The following is a 25,097-nucleotide window of genomic DNA, read 5'->3' on the forward strand; positions in this document are numbered from 1 at the left end:
TTCAACTTGGATGGCCACATTTGGAAGGTACACATTTTTCAAATTGGAATTTTGACATCTGGTTATCTTGCGGCCATGTCCTATGTGGGAGACATTTTAAGCCAAGTAACACTCACCTATTAGTAGGGGAGTTAATATGTTGTGTGAGATTAAAAAAGGAGGTAATAGAGAGAAATTTTGAAGCCATGGGACTTAATAGAGTGTCAACTGGGATGTTGAAGTCCCCAAGGATAACAGAAGGAATATCAGAGGAGAGAAAGAGAGCCAGCCATGAGGAGAAGTGGTCAAGAAACATGTTTGCCGGGCCAGTGGGACGGTATATAACAGCTATTCGTAAGGAGATGGGATTAAATAGTTGGATGGCATGGACTTCAAATGAGGAGAAAGAGAGTGATGGAGCAGAGGGAATAGGTTGAAAAGTATAAGTTGGGAGTGTGAGTGAGGTGGAGGCCACCATATGAGAGAGCAGCGGGAGAGGCAGTGTTACAAGAGGTTTGCCAGGTTTCAGTTAGAGCAAGAAGGTGCAGGGAACTAGAGGCAAAGTGATTGTGTAAGGCTGTTAGTTTGTTACAGACAGTGCATTCCAGAGTGCAAGGATAAATGGAGGGTAGGAGGAGCAGGAGGGCATGTGAACAAGATTATTGACGTTTCTGGAATGTTGACTGGGATGAGTAAGAGAGAACCAAAGGAGATGCTGGTGGCTGGAGAGAGATAACTGTTCTACTAATACCGTATTTGCTTGATTATAAGACGACCCCCCAAAATCAAAATATTAATTTAGGAAAAAAAACAAAAAGCCTGAATATAAGACTACCCTATAGGAAAAAAGTTTTACTAGTAAATATTAATTCATGTAAACTAATTTTCATATTTAATAAAAGCTATGATTGAGAAAAATATGTATTTTTTATTTCCTTTTATTTGCCAACCTGCCCCCCCCCAGTTATGCACATCTGCCCCCAGGCTTGCCACTCTTCCCCCAGAAATGCCTTACACCCCCCTATTTGCCACTCTGTCCCATGATGTGCCTTTTAACCCTCTATATGCCACTCTGCCCCATGATATGCCTTATACCCCTAGATGCCACTCTGGCATATAGGGGGTTAAAAGGCATATCATGGGGCTGAGTGGCATATAGGCGGTTAAAATGCATTTCTGGAGATATATATATATATATATATATATATATATCTGCTAACAGCAATCACACTCCTATCAAGCCAAGGCAGCCAGTACATGCTGGAAACTGGGGATGATAGCAGTGGGATTACAGCCTCCCTATGCCATGCTACCACCACCACCCCCCTTACACATCCATGCTATCACACGCACACTCATTCACAAACATTTATATACTCATTCATTCCATTAATCACACATACTTGATCAAAACCCCTCCCCCACCCCCGTACCTGAACTGCAGATCTCTCACTCGAAGACTTCTGCAGGGGCCCGGCTGTGCGAGCAACTTCTCTGGCCCCGCCCCCAGAGGAAGGAGGGGGGAGGTAGAGTTATGTGAGGACTGTGCTAGCTTCCTGTTCTCCTGCTGCTAGTAGCAGAGACGCTGCTCGCGACCAAAGCCCGGTAAGCAGCATGGCCCCAGCAGAGCATTTGCTCTGGAAAAAACCTTTTCTTATAATCGAGCAAATACAGTAATAGAGGAAAGTGAAAAAGAGGAACAAGAGGATTGTGAGTATGGTAACTGGAGACAGATGGTGATGGAAATGGAATGGTGGTGGAGCAAACACAATAAGCAATAGGCAGCACTTGATGACAGTTCAGTGGAGTATTGATTGCAGGGAGCCTCCAGGTTCATCTTTGTCCTTCCTTGTTGTCCTCCTTGGTGAACTCCCTTGGTAAACTCCAAAACAGTGGCACTTAGGAAAATTAGCTATTGGGTGGAAAGTGGCACACAGATGGAATGTGGCCTGTGCCTCTAAGAGGCTTGTGCCTCCTATGTCACTACTGATATAGGGATGGCCCTTCCACCATGCTTTACAATTGGCATGAGGTATTGAGGTGTGCTGTGCCTTTTTTATCCACATATAGCACAATTCCAGTGTGGTATCATCTGCCCACAGAATGTTAGACCAGTAGCACTGTGGAACAAAGTGCTCTTTTGAGAACTTCAGGTGTGCAGCAATGTTTTTTATGGTTAGCAGTGGCTTCTTCTGCTGTCCTTTGATAAACGCTGTTCTTCTTTATTGCTTCATGTACAGTAAATTTGTTAACGAGATGTTAGCATGTGTCCTCCCTCTCAATGGCGTCGCACCCCCATGGTGCACACTAAGAGGGCAGCACGACCACATCTCGGGTTGTCTGTCCTCCTCGCGGCAGTTGCCTTCCTTCTCTCCCAGGGGAGCTGAAGACAGCGGTGAAGGAGAGGCGAGGCTGCTAGCAGGGGAGGGGAGGCGAGGCTGCTAGCAGGGGAGGAGACACTTCCGTGTGCCTTCTTTTAAGGGGGGCGGAGCTACAGAGGAAGCCCTATAAAACCACCTGGAACCATAATGGTGGTGCTTAGGTATTCAGCGTTGCTTAGTTGCCTACTGTGTCTCCCTGCTGCGGCTTTTCTGTCATTTTGCCTACCGCCTGCCTCTGACCCCAGGGCTGTGACCTGTTATTGGTTTCAAAGCATTGTGGCGTCCCTTTAACTGTGTCTTTTGCTCATCTCCTCGGTTTCCTACTCCTAAAACCTACCCATTGTATTACAGCATGTTCTAGAGATATCTTTAATTCTTTAGCTGACATTCTAGGATTTTTAACCTTATTGAGCATTCTGCATTTTGCTCTTGCAGTCATCTAGGGAAAGCAGCAACAGTGCCAAACTGTCTCCATTAACCTTTTTCATCTTTATGCAAGTCAACATTTCTTAATTTTAATTTTTCATAGATCTTTTTTGTTCAAGACATGCTTCTTGGGAAAATTAAGCTGAAACATTATGTGGGGTTTTTTATAGGGCAAGACAGCTGCGACCAACACCTTCAATCTTGTCTCATTGATTAAACTCTACATTAAAGGAAGAGTTTGCACTATTCTTTATAAAGCACCAACACCAGCAGGTTTCCCCAGCTAGAAGGGCTGAGCTAATCCCTGCATAATGCAAAATTTAATGGGTTAGGAAGCTTTGGAGAAATCTCACTGATTCTACTATACATTTTGCAGGGCCAGCCAAGCTGTTCATACAGCAAACAAAAATCATTGGGAATGGGCTTTCATGAAGGAAAGGTGCTAAACACAACTGTTCTGTCAACTCTTTAGTGAATAGACCAAGTTGGCCTGGAGGCTCACATACTTTGCCAAACCTGTACTTTGAATGTTCACAGAGTGTGTTCAATAAAGATATGAAAACATGTGATTGTTTCTATGCTATAAGTTGGAGCATATTGTGTCTATATATATGTCTGTTGTGACTTAGTTGAAGATCAGTTCACGTTTAATGACCAAATATGCAGGAAACCAGGTAATTCCAAAGGGTTCACATAGTTTGTCATGCTACTATATTCCTTTACTCTCAATACAGTCAAGTGAATAGACTGGTTCCCATTGCTGTCCATTTAATTATGAGATTGTACATTCTTCTCATCCTTTACGTGAGAACTCTTAAGCGAATTATGCTGAGGCCTTTCACCAATAAAGGACATTTTTCTTGTATACCTGTTCTGCTACAATATATGGAAGGGTGTATTATAGCTTTAAATTTCTGTATCCCATGAGTGTCCATTGGTTGTTCTGATGAAGTCAAGATTCCACTAGGTAAAAGATGAGACATGTATCTCATTTTCATTCGTTGCTTACCTAGATTTCACATTTGTGGATATGTTGATCTCTTGGATTAAGTTAAGTGTTAGCATTTTAATTTGTGTATATTTGCTATATTTTGAAACTTTCCAACTTTTGACATAGGTTTAGTGGTTTTATGCCTCCCTTTATGACTATGGAAAAATGCATTTTCCCTTACTTAGATGGCATATATTTAAACCATGGGTTTTATTTTTTTGTCTGTATCCTTAAAAGTGTAATACAATGCAGATGTGAAAAGTATTTAAAGAACCACAATTCTACAAACGCAGCCATATATTAAACGTTATGTGTAAATGTGTGGTTTTGGCAATTAACCAGACATAATTATTTGTTATTTGTGAAACAGCAGAGAGAATATCTCCAAACATAGCTGACCCGCTTCACAATCCTACAGAAGGCATGCAAGTCTGGAAAAGCCTAAGAAAACAGCTAAACACAGAGCTCAAGGGGAGGCATATGGAACTTCACTCTTCGCCAAGAAGATCCTTAGCAATCATTGATCATGTTGAAACAACCTTACAAAAAAAAACAGGGGGCAGTCTACCAGCATTTGAACAATGTTCTCCCGTCCCTTCACTCAGCCGAAGCACTCATTTGGGCATCACTTCTGAGGCAAACAACTCAACTATTAAAGTTTTTGGGGAAGAAGGTATGTATTTTTTCACTTTGACACTAAGCAGCTGTTAATTTAATACTCATTGCCAGGCAAACTCTGATTTCTGATATGTTTACATTGTATTTACATCATAAGCAAGTGTTTAAAATACATCAGAATTTCGTGAGTCACACATTTAAAGCACCGTACGAGCCTTAATGCATTGTATTTGCATTAAGGCTCGTACGGTGCTTTAAATATACTGTATAGCATAATCATGCAAGAAAATACTTGTATAAAATGTGTAGGTGATTATCATTGTCGTTGTATGCACACTCCTACCCTGAATTCCCTGCATATGTGGGAGCACTACAACATTTCTGAGGGAAAAAAGTCTTCTGGCTTGTGTGGTTGGTGTAGACAAGAGTTTAAAAATGCCTCTGCTACTCCATTACTTTTAAGTGGAGGGGTTTTCCTTGACCTTTATCACCCCATAACTTTTGTTTTAAATTGTGTAGGTGACCAACAAAAACAATGACCAACCACATTTAAAAACAATGGCGTTTATTCATTCATAGATGTGGTGTAGTGAGTTGAGGGAAGAAGACAATATTTCATCTCTTTGCACATTTTAGAGTGAATTTTACTATTTCCCAATGAGGATACCATTAGTAATGTAGCCAATAAGAATTCAACCTTTTTAGCATACATTTTCAGTTTTACCTGTCATAATTCATACATAGCTGATGAATTCTCTATATGAATGTAAATAAAACTCCATTTTGTGTTCTGCAACAGCACTAAGATTATACTGTAGATAAGTTTGTGAGTTTATTTGGATACGAAATAATACAGGCAGGTCTAGGTGACTTCCCAAAATCAAACTAGTTGAGGCTCCACCATAATTTTAAGAATCCCAACTTCATCGGGCTAATTTGGACTCATTGACTTGCATAACTGCATAACTGTAATATCTAAAACCTAATATTGATAATATACACCTCTGAGTATGCACCCCTGAGGACCTGCTGCTAAATGGCAAATATGTCTTAATACAGACAAATGCAGGGATATGCAAATTGTACCTGAAATGTTGTGTTGGGGAAATCAGGAGGAAAACTTGGAAATGATTGTAGACAACAAACTTCACAACTGTGTTCACCGCCTGACAGCTGCAAAGTAGAAGTACCTAGGAGCAACAACAGCTCAGCCACAAAGTGGCCAAAATGTGCTGAATCAGGTAATCCTCTGTAGCACCAATCACTACATTGTTCCAAACTGGAAGCACCATCAGCACAAGCACTGTGTATCCAAAGCTTCATGAAATTAGTTTCTATGGCTGACCAGCTGTACGCAAGCCAAAAGATCACAATGCGTAAAGAACTCCGCCACTGGACTTTTTCTGGATGGTCCATGTTAATGCCAATCGTTCTGGAATGGGCTGTACAACAAGCTCATATGGGTGTGATGGTCAGGTGTAAAATGCATTCATCAGTATTTAGGGCCATGGGGCAAAGAGATGTTTGGGTAGTGTTGCTTTAGTGTTGCTTTTTCATTATTGGGGCATTAGGGTAGTGATTTGGGTCATGTTTTGGCCCAATTTAATGATTTCATTAGGAGTTTGAAATTAGTGGTATACACTACAAAGTTATGTATATCTTGATTTTAAACCTGGATGGTAAATGTTTTACATTATGTTTCAGTAATGATTAGTTATTACCTATATTTTCCGCTTGATCTAAACTGCAATGGTTTATCATAATGGGGGTCTTGCACAGGTAGACCCTTAGAAAAACCACACCAATATATTCGTTTTTCTGGTCCAATGTGGCTATATTGTGGTTTTTTTTATTAAACATATTAGTATGATTAATGCATAGAAAGTTTCAATTTCAGATGTCAATAGGATGCTGTAGGAGGTTGCAGAACCACAAACAAATGGTTAAATGTCAGACGTGCAGTTTATTTTACAAAAGGATAGCACAAAAAGTACTTTCTTCAGCAAACAAATTATGTGTTTTTACCTTAATGAGGCTTAATCGTTCTTTATTGAAGCCTTTAAAAAAGCAAAATAGTCTCTCTGTCAGTTGCATCCCCTTTCAGTGGGAGGTCTACACTCAGCTAAAGGAATTGAGTTGTACTGTGTTAGCCATAGAAATAGAGAAAGCAATTTTGGTAAATATGATACCTTTTTCGGCTAACTGAGGAATAATGGATTGCAGGCTTTCAAAGTTATTTAGGTCTCTTCTTCAGGCAGTTCTGCCTAGTTGAATGAGTGCCCCTGGGATCGACATCAGGCAGTTGCATTCAATATAAGCGGTGGACTACCTCTGTAGAGCCCTATAGAACAACATAAAGAGTAGGCACTCCTCATTGGTCACCTTTTACAATAGAACACTGAGTAAGAAGGGGCCCCTCTAGATACACTGAAAAGAAGATTTTGCATTGGCTGCCTTCTCCTTCCCCTGAGTGTGGGTATGAACACCCCATGCTATTCATTGGCTGTTCTGTTGGCCACTTTGTTTTAACACTAAATTTCAATGCTTTCTTTTTTATCATTCTCATTTGATCTGTACTGGATATTGAGATATTTTTATCTGGGGATTCCTTTCCTTTGTTTTTCATATTTTTTTTATATTTTACTAATCACATTGTGATTAGAAAACTGGACTCTCCTGAGGATTCTTTTTAACTTGATTGTTTTTTTAAAGGGCACCGCCATCTTGCGAGTGGCAGATTTACTTGCAGTAGCGGTTGTAACCACTCTCTTTAGCAGTTACGACGCGTCCTGGGGTGGGTGTTTGGTGTCGCTGGCATTCCAGCAACACCATTGAAGTTTAGGAGGTGATCGTTGATCGCCTCCTAAACTCTTTTAAAACGGGCATCCGCCACCATACAATGCATGGCGGATGTTGAAGCCCCGAGGAGGGGCCAGACATGGTCCCTGATGCTGATCTCAGCGTTACTGAATGCCTCGACATCAAGGCATTACAGCAACGCCATTTAAGTTGATCACTTTCTAAGCCGTTTGAGTTGATCACTTTCTAAGCTTATTTAATTTAGTGACGGTTCAGGATCGTCAAACGTCGTTAAGTGACCGTTTCTGCGTGAAGGCCCTGAACCGTCAAAGGTCGCTTAGGCGTTAAATGTCTGTACAGACTCTGATAAAACTACCTCTGCAGGCAGATAATTCCACATACTTATTGTCCTTACTATAAAGACCCTTTCCTTTGCCTTAGACTAAATCTCCTTTCTTCCAGTCTAAATGCATAGTCCTGTTTACAAATAGGTTTCCAGACAACGATTTGTATTGGCCCCGAACATATTTATATAATGCTGTCATAAGCATATCCTATGGTTTTTGCACCGGAGGGGTGATTCCCCTCTAGTACAAGGGAGATCAGGCTGACGTTAGAGTGGGTGGGGTGTCCCGTGTCATCAGGACTGATCTGGTGTAATGGCGCTTGATGCAAGCACGGGTTACACCTGTATAAGGGACAATGTTTTTTTTTTTTTCTTTTTCGTTTAGCCCTGCTACGCGCAGGGGACCTGGATACTACTCTCCGGCACCAGTGGACGTCTGCGAGATGCACGTAGGCAACCTTCGCTGCCGGCACTTCCACCGTGCAGACGTCCACCAGCCGGCCCCGCTAGACACCAGGGAGTCTAGGGGTACATTGGTAAGTCTGGGGGGGGGTTGGCATATCTAGGGAGCAGAGTGGTATATCAGGGGGGAGGGTGGTATTTCTAGGGGGCATAAAGCACTAATGTGTATTTTTTCTTCATTTTTTTCCCTTTAACCCCTTAATGACAATTGCCAGTTCTGGCACGTCATGCACTAACATCCGGTTAGTGACAATTGATGTGCCAGGACCGTCATGGCTTTAAACGGGTGCAGAAAGTGATCTACGTTTGCTTTCTGCACCCAAATAGTGTTGCTGTAATAGCTCGATGTCGAGGCATTCAGCAACACTGTGATCGGCATCAGGGGCCTTGTCTGGCCCCTCCCCAGGGCTTCAACATCCGCCATACACTGTATGGCGGCAGACGCACGTTTTAAAAGAGTCTCCTAAACTTCAATGGTGTCGCTGAAAAGCCTCAAACCACAAGGCATTCAGCTACGCCGAACACCCACCCCAGGATGTGCCGAGACTGTATTTAATGGTAAATTATATGATACAATCAAAACAATGACATCTAAAGAAAGCCCTTCTTGTCCTGAAAAAAAACAATATATGACTTGTGTGGGTTCAGTAAACAATAAAGAAGAAAATTACAGCTAAACATGAGCACCGCAGAAATGTTAAAACATTGTCATGAAGGGTACAAAAAAATAAAATCAGCCTTTGTCCCAAAGGGGTTAAAATAGCACCAACCTTTTTGGATGCGGCCTATCATCGGGTGCGGCCTATATTCGAGCCAATACGGTAATGTGGTAGGAAAACACTTGCATAAGTATATATGCCACAAAGGAATCTATATCACTTAAGGAAATGTTTCTAGATGTAAAAAGTAGATAAAAGCAAATATGTTATTAAAAAAACAAGAGAATAAGATTAGAATAAATGAAAACGTATATACCTTTATACAAACACACTATCTGCACAATAGTGTACCCGGCCCGGAAAACACAAAAGACTGAGGTGCTGCTTTAAAAGCAACACGTTTTGGATAGCCCTTCTTCAAGCCTCGGAGCTACCTCAGTGTATCTGGATCCAGTTGTTGTGCATATAGTGTGTTTGTACCCGGAGCCTTACTTGCGGGATGCGTCCAGGTCCACCCACTGATGTCAGTAGGCGGTCCCGCTGAGATCGATGGACGGTCCCATTGGTGGGTGGTCCCGCTGACATCTGTGGGAGTTCCCGCTGATTATGAAATAAGCGGGGCGTGTCAAGACCCGGAGAGCTCCCAGGTATGAATACCACATGGAACTTGAACTTTACATGTCCTTCTTTAACCCGTTTCCTCCATGAAAGCTATTTCTATAGAATAGACCTGTTACATTACATTATATTATGTGCTTAATTACCTCCCAGAAAGTGCTCCTATAAGGCAGTGATTAAGGGAAGATTTAGCAAGCTTTCTGCTGAAAAGAGTGAGCGGGAGGGCAATGTCTTTTCTCCTCATTAAACTTCTTGATCTTGACGAAAGTAATAAGCATTAAGGCAGTTAAGGCAGATATACATAAAATCTTTCTCCAGAAGACCGGGAATTTATGCTCAAAAGATTAAAACAAATGAATTATTCAGATGGTAACAAAGCAAGTACTTTAATGGCAAATAAATAGCAAAAATATACACCCTGGTCAAATCCGCAACACCTTATAAACTCTGCTGGCATGAAGATAGGGAAAAACACAAGAAAAGCAAACACACACCACTGCTCTTGTTGCTGGACGGTGACTTCCCTGTGCCTGTTTTTTTGCTGATTACTTTGTACGCGGTTTTGTACATATCATCTGTTGTAAGTGCAATACTTTACCTTATCCACTTAACCGAGTGATACTGTGCCATTGCTGCTGTATTTTTTATATTTTTTAGCTATCAAGAATTAAAGAATATCTTATGATGAGCTCATTAATGTCCTTTGAAATGTGCGTTACTTACCTGCAATACTGCTAAGCCCCTATTTGCATATGGAGTTACACTATTTTTTGTCAAATATCTATTTTTCCCCATGTGGATGTGCGCCCCATTTGGAAGAGTTGTATGAAGATAGGGAATCCAGCTTAAATTACTGAAGTGTTTTGTGGAAATCCTGGTGCCCCATTACTGCTCTTTACTTAACTATTTTAAGGACACCAGAACTATCCCCTTGGAAAATCTCCAAGCTTTTGTTGCACCTACCCGACACTGCACACCTGCATCGCTCACGGAATGACGTGTATCCCGGCGCTGCATGCCCGTGGTGCTGGCGGGCTGACAAGTGAGTCGGCGCTGCACGCCTGCAGCGCTCGCGGGCTGCCCTGCGAGTTGAGGTGGCACGCTCGCGGACTGATGTGCGAGTCGACGCTGCACGCCCGCAAAATGACGTGCGTGATGACGCTACACATGCTCGCAATGATGCCATACTTCACTTATTTCCTCCTATTGGCTATTGTCACAAATCCCTGTGTTGCTCTCCGTTTTTTGCTGCACTGGGATATCACCCTGTCCAGAGATCAGGCTCGTAGCAGCCGTGGACAAATCCAGGTTGGCTCCTCCTGTCTACAGGGTTGGTGACCACGTCTGGTTGTCCACCCGGTATATCACTCACCCTCCAGGTCTTTGGGCCCTCGCTTCATTGGCCCCGTTCGTATCCAGAAGAAAGTAATACTCACATAATATCTTCTTTGGTCAGGAACACACACTAAAAGGACAGTTGTGTGTTCCTGACTGCCTCACCAAGGAAGACATTGGAGTATGTGAGTGCTTAAAATATGCATTCTATGAAAAGAAGACATACCTTACGTAAAATCTGCAGCCTTGGAGCTATAGCACCCTGCCTACCTGTGATGATTCTTGCCACCCACAGTTTGAATCAAGCCCTCCTATTGAAATCAGACATTCGCTGAACCAACGCTGTAGATGACTAGTGGGAAGTACAAACATATCTCCTGCAGGAAAAATAAAGGGAACACTAAACCTTAGTGTACCTCTCAACATTAAAAGCATAGGAGCTGGACTGTCCCTTTATGATGTAGAGCTGGAACACCTACAGAATATCCACAAGGCTCTTAGTAACCTCGTCACTATTTTTAATTAGGACAAAATTATCGTGAAACCACACCTGTAATGCTATGCCCTGTGGTCATATAAAGTATTCTGTGTTCTATCGCAAAATGCTGTTCCCACACTTGCAGTCCACCTAATGACCATCTTTCTAGCTTTCATCTCCATGCTAACTGTCTGAATCATCAGAGATGACACCTGAGAAGTTTAAGGTATGTTTAAAACGTTTTATCCTTTGTCAAGAGGTACATTTCAGCTTTGTAATTAGAGGTGCACTTACAGAACATAACATCCAGCTTTCTGGGCCACAATAACACAGGCTGTTATGGGAAGGGAGTTAAAATTTACAGTTCAGTGCAGTGTGATCAAATGTTTACATTCAGTACAATTCACCTTCAACTTCCTTTATCGAATAGACCACACTTATAACATGCTGAAGTGTTAATGCTTTTTTGAGAGTAAAAAAAAATATCTTCTGTGATGTATGATTATCTTCTCTTATAGAAAATGTCATCAAACCGCAGCTTCGTTTAAAGCAATTTCAGAGTAGGAGAGCTGTCTCGGCACATGAAGATCAGCTTAGAGAACAGGGATATACGTCTGAATTGGCCAGTAAGTCATCTAATTATGTATGCTCTCTTTTCCACAACATCGCTGCAGAGTCTTCTCATTGAGATGCTGATCCTGAAATGACAGGGATAAGGTAGACAAGAGGGCACCAAAGTTACCTCTTTAAAATCAGTAAGGTATGGAGACTGGCAGGTTTTACATAACAGGGCATATTTAACAATCATCAGTTCCTTAGCAGGTCTATAAATTAGGTAAATACAACCTCAGATAAACAACAACACATGACCTATTACGCCGTGTTTGAAAAACTAAGTACACCCAGTGGCGGAAACTACCGGGGTCGCAGGGGTCGCGACTGCGACCGGGCCCTGGAGTTCTGCCAGTCAGGGGGGCCCAAGGGGTGCCGAGCGGTTGCTGAAAACGACCGCTCGGCAACTCTTGGGCCCCCCTGACTGACAGAAATCCAGGATGCCTCCGCTCCCCGCCGCTGCCGCAGCCGCAGCCGCCTGCCTCAGCGCTGCCCAGAGTGCAGTGTTGGGAGCGTGAGGTGTTGGTCTCGGTAATGACGTCATATGCCGGCGCTCAGCAGTGAAGCGCCGGCCCCTCGCACGGACCTTTCACCCCTCACGCTGCTCCCATCACTTTGCGGCAATCAGATTGTTGGAAATCTAATCTAAACGGCCACTGCGCGCTGATCACGCCGGCCGGTGCTACTTTAATACTTATTTATTTTTAATATGGCAAGCCTATCCGGCATATTAAATAAATAAAAAAAGGATTAAAGTAGCTCCGGCCAGCGGCATTAGCACGCATCGGCCGTTTAGATTTACATTTCCAGCAATCTGATGGCTGCCTAGTGATGATGAGACTGAGAGCAGGGTGAGGAGTGAAAGCTCCGCCCCCTCGCACTCAGACTGCTGGAGCACCGGATGTCGTGTCAGTGACATCCTGTCAGCATAGAGAACGGCAGTCTGCAGCTACCAGAGGACAGAGGTCAAGCTGAAAAAGCCCCAAAGTGGAAGAAGTAGAAGGTCAGTAAACTAATTTATTTTTATACAAACTGTATAATACCGTATTTGCTCGATTATAAGACGACCCTGATTATAAGACGACCTCCCAAAATCTAAATATTAATTTAGGAAAAAAACAAAAAGCCTGAATATAAGACTACCCTATAGGAAAAAAGTTTTACTAGTAAATATTAATTCATGTAAACAATATTTTCATATTTAATAAAAGCTATGATTGAGAAAAATATATATTTTTTTATTTCCTTTTATTTGCCAACCTGCCCCCCCAGTTATGCACATCTGCCCCCCAGGGTTGCCACCAGAAAATGTCTTATACCCTCCTATATGCCACTCTGCCCCATGATATGCCTTTTAATCCCCTATATCCCAGAGTGGCATATAGGGGGTTAAAAGGCATATCATGGGGCAGAGTGGCATATAGGGGGTTAAAAGGCATTTCTGGAGGTATATATATATATATATATATATATATCTATCTGCTAACAGCAATCACACTCCTATCAAGCTAAGGCAGCCAGTAGATGCTGGAACCTGAGGATGATAGGAGTGTGAGTACAGCCTCCCTATGCCATGCTACCACCACCACCACCCTTACACATCCATACTAACACACACTCATTCACAAACATTTAAATACTCATTCATTCCATTAATCACACATACTTCACACATTAATCACAAAAACCCTCCCCCACCCCCTTACCTGAACTGCAGATCTCCCACTCGAAAACTTCTGCAGGGGCCCGGCTGTGCGTGCAACTTCTCTGGCCCCGCCCCCAGAGGGGGGAGGCAGAGTTATGTGACACGCTGCTAGCTTCTTGTTCTCCTGCTGCTCGCGATCAAAGCCCAGTAAGTAGCATGGCCCCAGCAGACATTTTGAGGTCTGATTAGAAGACGACCTCGATTATAAGACGAGGGGTATTTTTCAGAGCATTTGCTCGTCTTATAATCGAGCAAATACGGTATAATCCCAGTGTCACCCCTGTCCCCATTCAGCTCCCCAGTGTCACCTCTGTCCCCATTCAGGAGGCAGTGTGCCCCATGATATGCCTTTTAACCCCCTTTATGCCACTTTGTCTCCAGAAATGCCATTTAACCCCCTATATGCCACTCTGCCTCTATAAATGCCCTTTAACCCCCTATATACCACTCTGTCTCTATGCCTTTTAACCCCCTATATGCCACTCTGCCTCCAGAAATGCCTTATACCCCCCTATATGCCACTCTGTCCCATGATATGCATTTTATATATGGCAGAGTGGCGTATAGGGATATAAGGCATTTCTGGAGGCAGAGGGGCATATAGGGGTTAAAAGGCATATCAGAGGGCAGAGTGGCAAGCCTGGGGCAGATGTGCATAACTGGTGGGGGCAGGTTGGCAAATAAAAGGAAATAAAAACAAAGACCAAAAATGTAGCCTGAGAAGGGGGGGAGAGGGGGTAGATGGTGTGAGAGGAGGGTAGATTGGGTTGGGGGGCCTTAACAGATTCTCGCACCGGGGACCTGAGGCTTTTAGTTACGCCCCTGGAAATAATGTTGCTGCCCATCAACCTGTGAAGGGTTATAAGGCCATTTCCAAACATCATTCTACAGTGAGAAGGATTACTCAAAATCTTCCCAGGAGTGGACATCCCAGCAAATTCACCACAAGGTCAGACCGTGCAATTGCAAATTGCAAAAACCCAAGAGTTACATCGCAGACTTTAAAGGCCTTAGTTAGCATGTTAAAGTCCATGACAGTAAAACTAGAAAAAGACTGGACAAGTATGTTTTGTTTGGAAGGGTTTCCAGGAGAAATTATCTTCTCTCTAAAAAGAACTTGGCAGCACAGCTTAAGTTTGCAAACTTGCATCTGAACAAACCACAAGACTTCTGGAACAATGCCTTTTGGGCAGACAAGACCAAAGTGGAGATGTTTGGTCATAATGCACATCGCCACATATTGCTATTTTAAAACCATTTTTTTCAAAACTGGTCATTCTGCCCCATGGTCATTTCAAAATACCTCTTTCCATGCACTAATTTACTACCAGTCTTTGTCAGAATTTGTGGTAGTAGTTGTTTTGTGTTTTTTACAAACACATTGTACGTCATATATTCATTTACAGCTTCAGGTATATGTCACTGTCGACAATATGTGTTTAGCAAAATCTCCTGAGTACAGCGATCTCACCCATGCATAGGTTTGCCAAGTTGCCTGGGAGTTAAAACACCACATTTAATATTAATACCTGCTGCCAATATATATTTATAAATATATTTATATAAAAATATTAGCCCTTGCTCCCAATATAAATATATATATATGTGTATATATATATATATATATATATACATATATATATATATATACATATATATATATATATATACACATATATATATATATATATATATATATATATATATACATATATATATACATATATATATATATATGTATATATATATATAAATATTAGCCCCTGCTGCCAATATATATAAATATTTGACCCTGCTTCCAATATAAGCATTTCCTTGGGCCCCGCTACATGCTCCCTAGCATGCAATCACTCCTTCTGCTACTGCACCAAAAAAATATTTGCCACACTGACTGCAGATTAGGGGACGACTGGGAGTCAGTGCAGTCTTCCCTCCTTCTGACCCTACCATGACATTAAGAGGTTCTCTGCCCGGTAATGATCCCCAGAGTCCCTTTGTCCCTTCATTCACTAAGCCATACCTCTCTTTTACTCCCTGTAGTTTAGGTATAGATCAAATAAACAACACATACTGAATAAACTGAATAAGACATACAAACCCTGAATTTGCAGGTATACAATAAATAATATATGGAAACATATAGTAGGTATCGATCAACACATTAACACACAAACCCAGCTTTGCATGTAAAGTTCATCTGAAATTCACATGTGAACTCAGCACTGAAGGTATAGATCAAATAAACAGAATCAGACGTACAAATGCTGTATTTGCAGGTATACAATAATAATGTATGGAAACATAGCATTGCAGGTATAGATCAACTGGAAATCACAGTAAACTCAGCACTCGGGGTATAGATCAAATACACAACACATGGAAACAGCACAACAGGCCTGGATCAACTGAATAGGACAAACCCTGTATTTGTAGGTAGACATAAATAATGTATGAATACATAGCTTAGCATATATATGGATCAACAGAATAACACACAAACCCAGCTTTGCAGGTACTGTATAGATTAACTGGAATTTTACATAAAAACTCAGCATTAAAGGTATAGATAACCCCCCCCTAAATTGCAGGCATAGATCACAGAAACACCCTGCTTGTGCCCTCCTTGCCTTTCCACAAATCAATTATACATCTACGATACACACAATTTCATTCACATAATTCATCCACACAATCATTTATTCTCACTCATTCACACAAATCATTTACACATATTCATTAATGTATTCTCACTCATTCACACAATTCATCCACACATTAATTCATACTCTCACTCATTCACACAATTCATCCACACATTAATTCCTTCATTCTACCACTCATTCACATGATGCATCCACACATGTATTCATTAATTCTCTCCCTCCCTTCTCACCATCTACCCCCTCCTCTTCCATTCTCATTATCTACCCTCTCCCCTTATCACTACTTATCTACCCTCCTTCTAATTGTCTAACCTCTCCCCCTTTCTCATTATCTACCCTCTCTCCCCCTTCTCACTATCTACCCCCTTCTCACTATTGTGAGACTGTGAACCCCAGGGAGTTGATTGGCATGGCATCTGGGTACAGCTGCTATGCAGATTATACATATGGGTCCCTGGGGTGGAGCAATTGGAGAGCAGGGTGGGCCAATGCTCCATTCCCCCATTCTGTGGAAAATCCATGCCGCCTTTTCCAGGAGGCTAGAAGTCTGCAGGATCCAGTACAGGATTTCTATGAGGCTGGCATCAGGCACAGGTGCTGGGCATTAAAAACCCCTGGAGCCTGATACTCAGAGAGACTGTTGGGGGAAGAGGAAGTTCCCTGTGCCCCCAGGGCAAGGAGAGGCCCTGAACAAGAAGACCATCCCTGAGCCAAGTGAGGCAATACCTGCCTGGACATTTGTGTGCTGTCTGGGGGAGGTTTTCCAGAGCCTGGTGTAACTGGGTCTGGCTGGGAGGTTGAGTTAGTGGGTGATTAGGCTGGTCAGTCTGGACCAGCATAGTTCATTTAGAGAGGGCTCCAATTGGGAGCTAGGTTTTCTTTTTATGATTTGGTTTTTGGGGTTTCAGCAATTAAAAATAAAGATCTGTTTTGTTACAAGCTGGTGTTCCCGAGACTGATTGCCCTAGAGGACTGTGCTTAGGACCCCTAAAAGTGACATGTATGGCCCTCCTGCTACAGGGTTTGTCACACTATCTACCCTCTCTCCCCCCTTCTCACTATCTACCCTCTCTCCCCCCTCTCACTATCTACCCTCTCTCCCCCCATTCTCACTATCTGCACCCTCTCCCCCCATTCTCACTATCTACCCTCTCCTCTACCCCCTTTGAAGTTCACTTGCCTTGCAGAAGTCCTGTGGTGGGAGCACGAGGCCTCTGTCTCGCTGCTCTGTCACAGTGCACGCTCCTTCACTGCTATATTCCAGCGCTCAGCATGAAATGCCAGCACCACAACCAAGCTAGAGGCCTTGCGGAGGAGACTGAGGGGTGCCGATCGGTTGTTGAAAACGTATTCATGAGTAACTGCGCGGCACCCCTCTCTCTCCTCCATGTCAAAAAAAAGAAAGATGGTGTTTCAATTGGGGAGGCCACTGATTCCTGGGACAGTCCCATTGCTTCTTTGCCAGTGGTCCCTCATAGAAGCCCCGGAGGAAGTGCCAGCAGCAGTGGAAGCTGTTTGCGTGCATCGCATAGATATTTACCAGCTTCTAGAGAGGAGGATACAGGTCCACTGCAGCACTGCGGGGGATCCTCATGTCTGGCAGCCGGTGAACGTCTGTGTGACCTCCACTGCTGCTGGCCAGTACTTCTGTTGGGGCTTCTATACTGACGCCGGCGCTCCATCATAGAAGCCCCAGCGGAATTGCCAGCAGCAGCGAGGGTTGTCTGCATTGCGCAGATGTCCACCGAGCGCCAGAGAGGAGGATCCAGGTCCCCAATGCTTGCCCGCAGCAGGGCTAAATGAAAAAGAAAACACCTGCTCGGTGCCCGGAACTGCATGCCCCGGGTGTCAGGCAATACGAATTGTGCATCCCTGCGCTAAACCCCCATTATAGGCCTCACCCCCGCTTTAAGTCTTTAAGAAAAAAGTGGGGCCTACAATCGGGCCAATACAGTACTACCACAAAGTTTGACAAATGGTGGTAGTAGAATTAGTTCATAGAAAGGGTTAAAATACCAGCACTTCACATACCTTGGGATGTCTAGGTTTCAAAAATATAAGGTTTGATGGGGTAAATTGCATTGGTTCGGCTTTAAAGATACCAGAAATAGCACATGAGGCTGAATGACCAGATTTAGAAAAAAAAAAAGGTTTTGAAATAGCAAAATGCTACTTGTACTTATTGCCCATTAACTTGCAGAAAAAAGCAAAAAAAACATTGGTTATTTCTAAACTCAGGACAAATAGTAGAATCTATTTAGCATGTTTTCATTAGCTTTTTTGGATGAGTAAAAGTTTTTCAATTTTTCATCTCATTTTTTTTAAATCTGAAGAAAGCCCTTCATGTCCTGAAAAAAACAATATATAACTTGTTGTAATTAGCATTACCTTCATAATTTAGTCATTATTAACATAATCATTTTGTTTTTTCTACCTCTAATCACAGTAGAAATGCCATTCTGAGTACTAGGACTCACTCACTGGGGCATTTCTGATTAGGGACTAAACTGTATATTTTGATTTATCAGTAATGGGAACTTTATGCACACACCGTAGTTAATCATCTTTGGTTGTCATTTAAAATATGGAAAATGTAGATTATACCAACAAGTACACAAATGAAATATGTTATCCTGACAAGGGATGGATACATTACATATACTTGTTTGTCTCAATACTTCTTCTGTTATATAGTAGTGGTTAAAAGCTTACACATATTTATAAAGTATGTGGAATTCAGGAATACAGGTGACCTAGGTCTTGTGCATATGTCTCATGGCGTTAGTTCTTTGAAATACCTTTCACCACCATTCTTTGTGTAATGCCTTGCTCTTGATTCTTGCTGTCCTCTTATTGGCAATGTGTTGCTACAGGACATTTTTAAATAATTGATGCGTGTCCTCTGAATTCAACAGTTCATTTCGCCATTTAGTATGAGATGTATGCTGCAAAATATTGTACTTGTGTGATAATGGTATTCTTTCCCCTCCACATTTTCCCAGTACCCTCTTTTGGATGAGTTATAGAGCTGTGTCTTTATTTGTGACGTTCTGAGATTGTTAATGTAATGATCTCTGTGGTATATCCTGTCCATTGTGGTCACTGGATGAGGACATTAATCTCCATTGATCTCAGCAGCTGGCCATCTGCAAATTGTTTGAAAGCCCATATAATATAACAATGTCCAAATGAAGCAAAACACGTTTTTTAGTGTAGGATGCCTGTGACGGGACGACCTTTACCCCAACTGGGTACACCCGCCAAATTGTGCTTTCTTCGATCTGGGACTTCGGAGTTAACCCCTTTAGCGCTGGATGAGACTAGTGGTGGCGAGACAAAGCAAGACCGCAATCAATTGGAGCTTTGCTGGCATTGTGGCTAGCCGAAGCTTAGCTACACAACGCTAATAATTGTCCTGAGAAGCCCCACCTAAGCATCAGATGGAACTGATGTTGAGGTGAAAACAGGAACAGTTTATTGGGAAACATGCAGCCTTAAATACAGAACCCTATCAGAAAAGGAGCATAATCACATTAACCAAACAATGCCCAGCCCAGACAGCCTGGCGACACAATCCAGTTATCAATGAAATGCAATATATCTTTATATCCAATCACAAAGGGGGCATCTAATTGAGGATGCGCCACCAATTCTAAAGTAACTTTCTTTCTATTTATTTTTACAGTGTCATGATATTAGGATATGCACCAGATCATTCAAGTATTCCTATACTAATTGTAGAAAAACCTTTAGCGTGCATAATGTTTTGTCATAAAGTGATATGTCTGCTTGTGTGTCTAATACACCTTGATATTTATTGCCACCATAGTGTATCCTGAATTGTAAGCTATTCATCATGTTCTGCAGTGCTGCCTTTAGTATCACACTTATTACATTTTCTGTACTTTCCGTGTAGTTTCTGGTGGCTCAATGTGAAACCTGTTATGCGAGCAGCTCCTGATTCTTGCTTGGCCCTTGCACTGCCTATGCAATGTGGTGACAATGGTTTGATATGAACTTAAATAACATACACACACATAATAAATGGCCTCAGCATTTATGTACCTAAATGCTGTGACTTACTTTATTGAAAAACCTAACCGGCTTAAGCCTGCTGTAGGGTCCCATTTTACTACTAAAAACATTGCAACATGGTGCAACACCGGCAGACCACCTGCCTGATACCACTTGTCGTTCCTTAAGCTTTGTCCCCTTACTGATGTCATCATAAACAACATCTAACCATGATCCAGGCATTAACACCTTGTGGGTTTCTCACCTAGCACTTCTCAATGGACCCTTAAGCCACAGGCAACAAGCTTGAAACACACTCAAGCCTGTTGCCCCACCCATAACTGAAAAGCCCAAACCAGAGCATATCTCCCAGGACCAGAGATCCATGCAACCTCGCCGGAAACTTGCCCGAATCCTCCACTGTAACTGTGGCCGAACTCCAGCCCTGTGTACGGCCCAATATACGCAAGAATGGCCCACAATCCAGATTAAACAGCCTGGAAAACCTGTACCCTAACGCCATTCATCATTGCTTTACTATTCGTTTTTTGTTTGTGGTTTTTTTTTTGTTTGTTTTTTTAAATACTAAATGGCAAAGACATGACTCACACATCCCAATATTTGTGATGACCTCCTCCCCCAAACCCCATCTGGCTTCCTGCGTCTATACAAAAAGAGGCAAATGTTACCTGGTGGCAGTTTACACAGGGGAGCTGAGATGCTCGTCTTGATAGCAGAGCTGCCAACTGGCCTGTCCAGCCCCTACACACGCGCCCCAGCAAGCCTCAATAGATCAGAGCGGGGCACACGTCATGACTACATGAGAGCCATCCGCGTATTCACGGACGGCTATCTTATGAATATGCATTTCAATAATTAAAGGGACATTTATCTATTTTTCCCCACCCCCTTAATAGTACGGTAGGAGGGTCCAGAAGCTTGGAGGGATATTTAAACCCTTAGTTTGTATCAGTACTAGCCTGTGATAGTGCCTCTACCAGTACAGGACTCAGTACCCCAGTTAAAGCACCTAAAATGCCTCTACCAGAAAAATATTCTGGTAATCCACAACAATGTAGAGGTTTCCTGAATCAATGTGCTTTACCACTTCCGTAAACATCCTCACACCTTCTCTCATTGTAACAGAGTGACCTTTATTATTAATTTACTTAAAGGGGAATCTTTGGCCTGGGCATCACCTCTATTGGAACAGAACTCCCTCATTTTAGAAGTTGCAATTGCCCTTATTTCCGCCTTCAGGGCAGTGTTTGATGCCCCAGGGAGACGTGAAGCTGCTGAATCTAATCTCTGGGACTGTGCTTGTACTGCGGACAGAAATGTCACATTGCTGATGTATGCTCCAGAAAGTCGGGAAACGTTGGAACTTAGTGGAGGTAGGATGTGCTTCACTAAGTGCTACTATTACTATACCTCCTCATCCTCAAAGACTTTTAGTTCCTATCAAGCTTAAGTGGACAGGCCACCAATTGGCCACACAAGCTTTCATTGATTCTGGAGTTGCTGAGAATTTTATAGACGAGACATGGGCTCATGAAAAAAAATTCCATTACAACAGAAAATTCGGAAAAGCTTCATTACAGTTTTGGATGGTTCCCCACTTGGAACAGGGATCGTTTCACTGCAAACCAAGATTATGGGGGCCGTTGAGGGTGCATTCCACTCGGAAGAAATACAATTTGATGTATTGTCCAGTCCATATGTGCCGATCATTCTAGGAATGTCATGCCCACAACAACATAATCCCAGCATAGACTGCAGAGGAGGACACATTTTGGCATGGAGTAAAGTATGTTAAAAAAAAACTCTTGCAATACCCCTACAAAGTTAAATCTTGTGCTGGAATTACTGACAAAAGATCCACGTAACCTAGAACCCTCTCAGTACTAGGATTATTTGGATGTGTTCTCGAAAAGAAAAGCAGAAACGTTACCTCCACATCGGATGTACGACTGTACAATAGAATTGTTACCAGGCACTAAACTTCCCAAGTGGCACACTTATTTTCTGTCGAAAAATGTCGGTGCGCTAAGCTAGTCACAGGCTCAAATAATACAAATATATAATACGAGGCCTACCAAACAGGTGTAAGCATGCTGCAAAAATAGTGTATTGGCTGTACAATGTATACAAAAAAACAAAAACATGCTTAAACCTGTTTGGTAGGCCTCGTATTATACATTTGTATTATTTGAGCCTGTGACTAGCTTAGCGCACCAAAATTTTTTCTTTTCCCTGTTTGCACATATTTGAGGTTGTTGGCTCCTCATCAGTCTGGTTGCACCTTGCTGTCCAGGGGTTAATAGGGAGGAGGTTTAATTGCACCTCCCCCAACACATTAATAAGGTTTTGGTAGCAGTATAAACTGCTTTGTGTGCCCACTATGTAGGAGGTGAGAGTGGGTTCTCACCCTATTGAGAGTGTGCCTTGACGTGGCGGGTGAGCTTAATTATGCTTTGGCCAATTCATATAACCAAAACCTCTCATTTATATTATGTTTATATATTTGTTGCCAACTTTATTAGGGTAAGAAGCGCAGACAGTTTTTGTTTTTCGGGTTTTCACCCGCCCAGGGCGGCAGACAAACATTCAAAACAGCTGCTGATTTCATAAACACCGGCCTCCACCTGCTGCCCCCACCAGACACAAGAGAGTCAGAAGCAGTGGTAAATCGGGGGGGGGTATATAGGGGCATAAGGCTTTATGCCACTCTGCCTCCAGAAATGCCTTTTAACCCCCTATATCCCACTCTCCCTCTAGAAATGCCTTTTATCCTCCTATATGACACTCTTTCCCATGATATGCCTTTTAACCCCCTATATGCCAGATTATGCAAAGTAGCATGGCCGGTATTTTTTTGCAAGGAAGGTGGCAACCCTAACTGTATCCCAGTTTCAAACTTCAAATAAAGTAATAGATAGACCACATCTTCGGAATTTGTAAGAAAAGTTCCTTTTGCTTCTTTTATCGGTATACTCGGCGTAACAGCAAGTATATACATGACCTTGTGCTAGAAATCTAATTTCCATTGCTTGCGTAAGTAAGCCTCACATGCAGTCTATCTCTCATAACAAATTTCTTCTTTCTACAGCTGCAGTAGCAGCAACAGGTGGCAGTTTGTCATTTGAAGGAGGGTTATACAACAATCCCCTCCCTCATCCCCATTGTTCTGGTAATAAAGCACCAGTATGAACTGATCTAGGGGTGTTACATTCCCCGTCCAAATATAATTACATATATCTCTCTCCAATTATGTTATTTGAAGCAGTAGTAACCCCTGACAAGGCTTTCTTACTTGTAGTACATTTTGGGACAGTGGCTCTTTTAACATTTTTCGGTGTTGCTGTTTAGCTGTAATTTTTTTTCTTTCTCATTTTGTGCACCCACGCACATCATATATATTGCTTTTTGTTCAGGACAAACAGGGCTTTCTTTAGATAACATTATTTTAATATCATCTAATTTACTATTAAAAATGGTGATTTTTTTGTTACAAAATGACTCACTTTTTTGAAAAATATTTTACTCATCTGCAAAAACTAATGAAAAAACCTGCTAACTAGATTCTACTATTTGTCCTGAGTATAGAAATACCCAATGTTTTTATGTTTTTTTGCTTTTTTTTCTGCACGTTATGGGGCAGTAAGTACCAGCAGTGTTTTGCTATTTCAAAACCATTTTTCCCCAAAGCTGGTTGTTCTGCCCCATGTGCTATTTCAGGTATCTTTGAACCGGCCAATGCATTTTACCCCATCAAACCATATATTTTTGAAAACCAGACACCCCAAGGTATTTCAAATGCTGGTATAGTTTGCAAGAGGGTCTGCACCCTCTGTGAACTCATTTATTTTTCAGTTGTTGACGCCATCTTGTGAGTGGTGGCAACGTAATTTACATGATGGCACTTGTGGTTGCTCTTCCGAGCAATCACAAGGCGATCGGGGTTGTGTTGCTACATGCCTTCATATTGAGGCATGTCAGCAACACCGTTTACTGTTTTAGCCAGCCGCCGAGATCTTTGATGATCAGTGCGGTGGCGGCCATTTTTTTTTGTGGAGGGGGCTTTCCTCCCCAGATCCACGGTCTGCCTCGCTTGTGAGGCTTCTGTGGATGCTGCAAAGCCGCCGATCGTGCCGACAAGTGGCGATGCAGCTGTTTAACAGCAGCCCGTTCATGTATGGGCTTTGTAGTTATTGCATTGCACCACAAGCCCGTACATGTACGGGCTCTGTCATTAAGGGGTTAACCTGCTCTGTATATGGAGCCTTCAACTAGATATCTAGCTGCTAAACCCCAAGGACCATGTTTATAGTAGTTTAGATTGAGAAAAGACTTGCATCCATCAAGCTCAACCCTTTTCCTATTCCTTACCGCTGTTGATCTAAAAGAAGGCAAAAAAAATTCTTGTGCTTTCAATGGGGAAAAATCCTTCTTGACTCCAAATGGCAATCATATTTCTAATTGGATTAACAAGCACTAAATAAATTTTAATTCCTGTACCATCGTTCATAGCCCTCTGTGTTCTGCTTTGTTACAAAAGTATTCAGGCCCCTTTTAAAGGCATCTAAAGTATTTGCTAGCACCACCTCTTCAGGCAGTGAATTCAATACTTTTATTGTCCTTACTGTAAAAAATCCTTAGCGGGGGACCTCTTGTCCTTTGTAATGTTCTATTAATGAACAGGTCTTTAAAGGGCATTTTGTATGGGCCATGTACATATTTATTAATGTGTACACATTCAACTTTTCCAGCCTTTCTTGATAACTAAAACTTTCCATTCCCCTTATTAGTTTTGTGGCCCTCCTCTGAACTTTCTCTGGTTCCATAATGTTCTTTTTTTAAGAAAAGGCGCCCAGAATTGAACTGCATATTCAAGGTGGGGTCTTACCATGGGCCTGTAAAGAGGCAGAATAATATGTTTTAATACATGCCAATATCTTATTTGCCTTTGCAGCTGCTAGCTTGCACTGTGCACTAGTACTAAGTCTATTGT

The 25,097-nt window shown here is 42.3% G+C and overlaps 1 protein-coding gene across 2 annotated transcripts in view; it reads left to right on the forward strand.

Annotated features, from left to right (window-relative positions):
- Window positions 1-25,097, forward strand: part of CARMIL2 (capping protein regulator and myosin 1 linker 2) — a 121,605-nt gene that overhangs the window by 90,703 nt on the left and 5,805 nt on the right. The window contains exons 7-8 of one of the 2 annotated variants that reach the window (XM_053449731.1): window positions 4,148-4,450; window positions 11,611-11,718. In XM_053449731.1, the coding sequence (XP_053305706.1) occupies window positions 4,148-4,450; window positions 11,611-11,718 (411 nt within the window). The remainder of the gene's footprint in view (window positions 1-4,147; window positions 4,451-11,610; window positions 11,719-25,097) is intronic. The other variant, XM_053449732.1, reaches the window with a different exon arrangement.

This window comes from Spea bombifrons, chromosome 10 (assembly GCF_027358695.1).
Source record: "Spea bombifrons isolate aSpeBom1 chromosome 10, aSpeBom1.2.pri, whole genome shotgun sequence".
NCBI classification, from domain to species: domain Eukaryota; kingdom Metazoa; phylum Chordata; class Amphibia; order Anura; family Pelobatidae; genus Spea; species Spea bombifrons.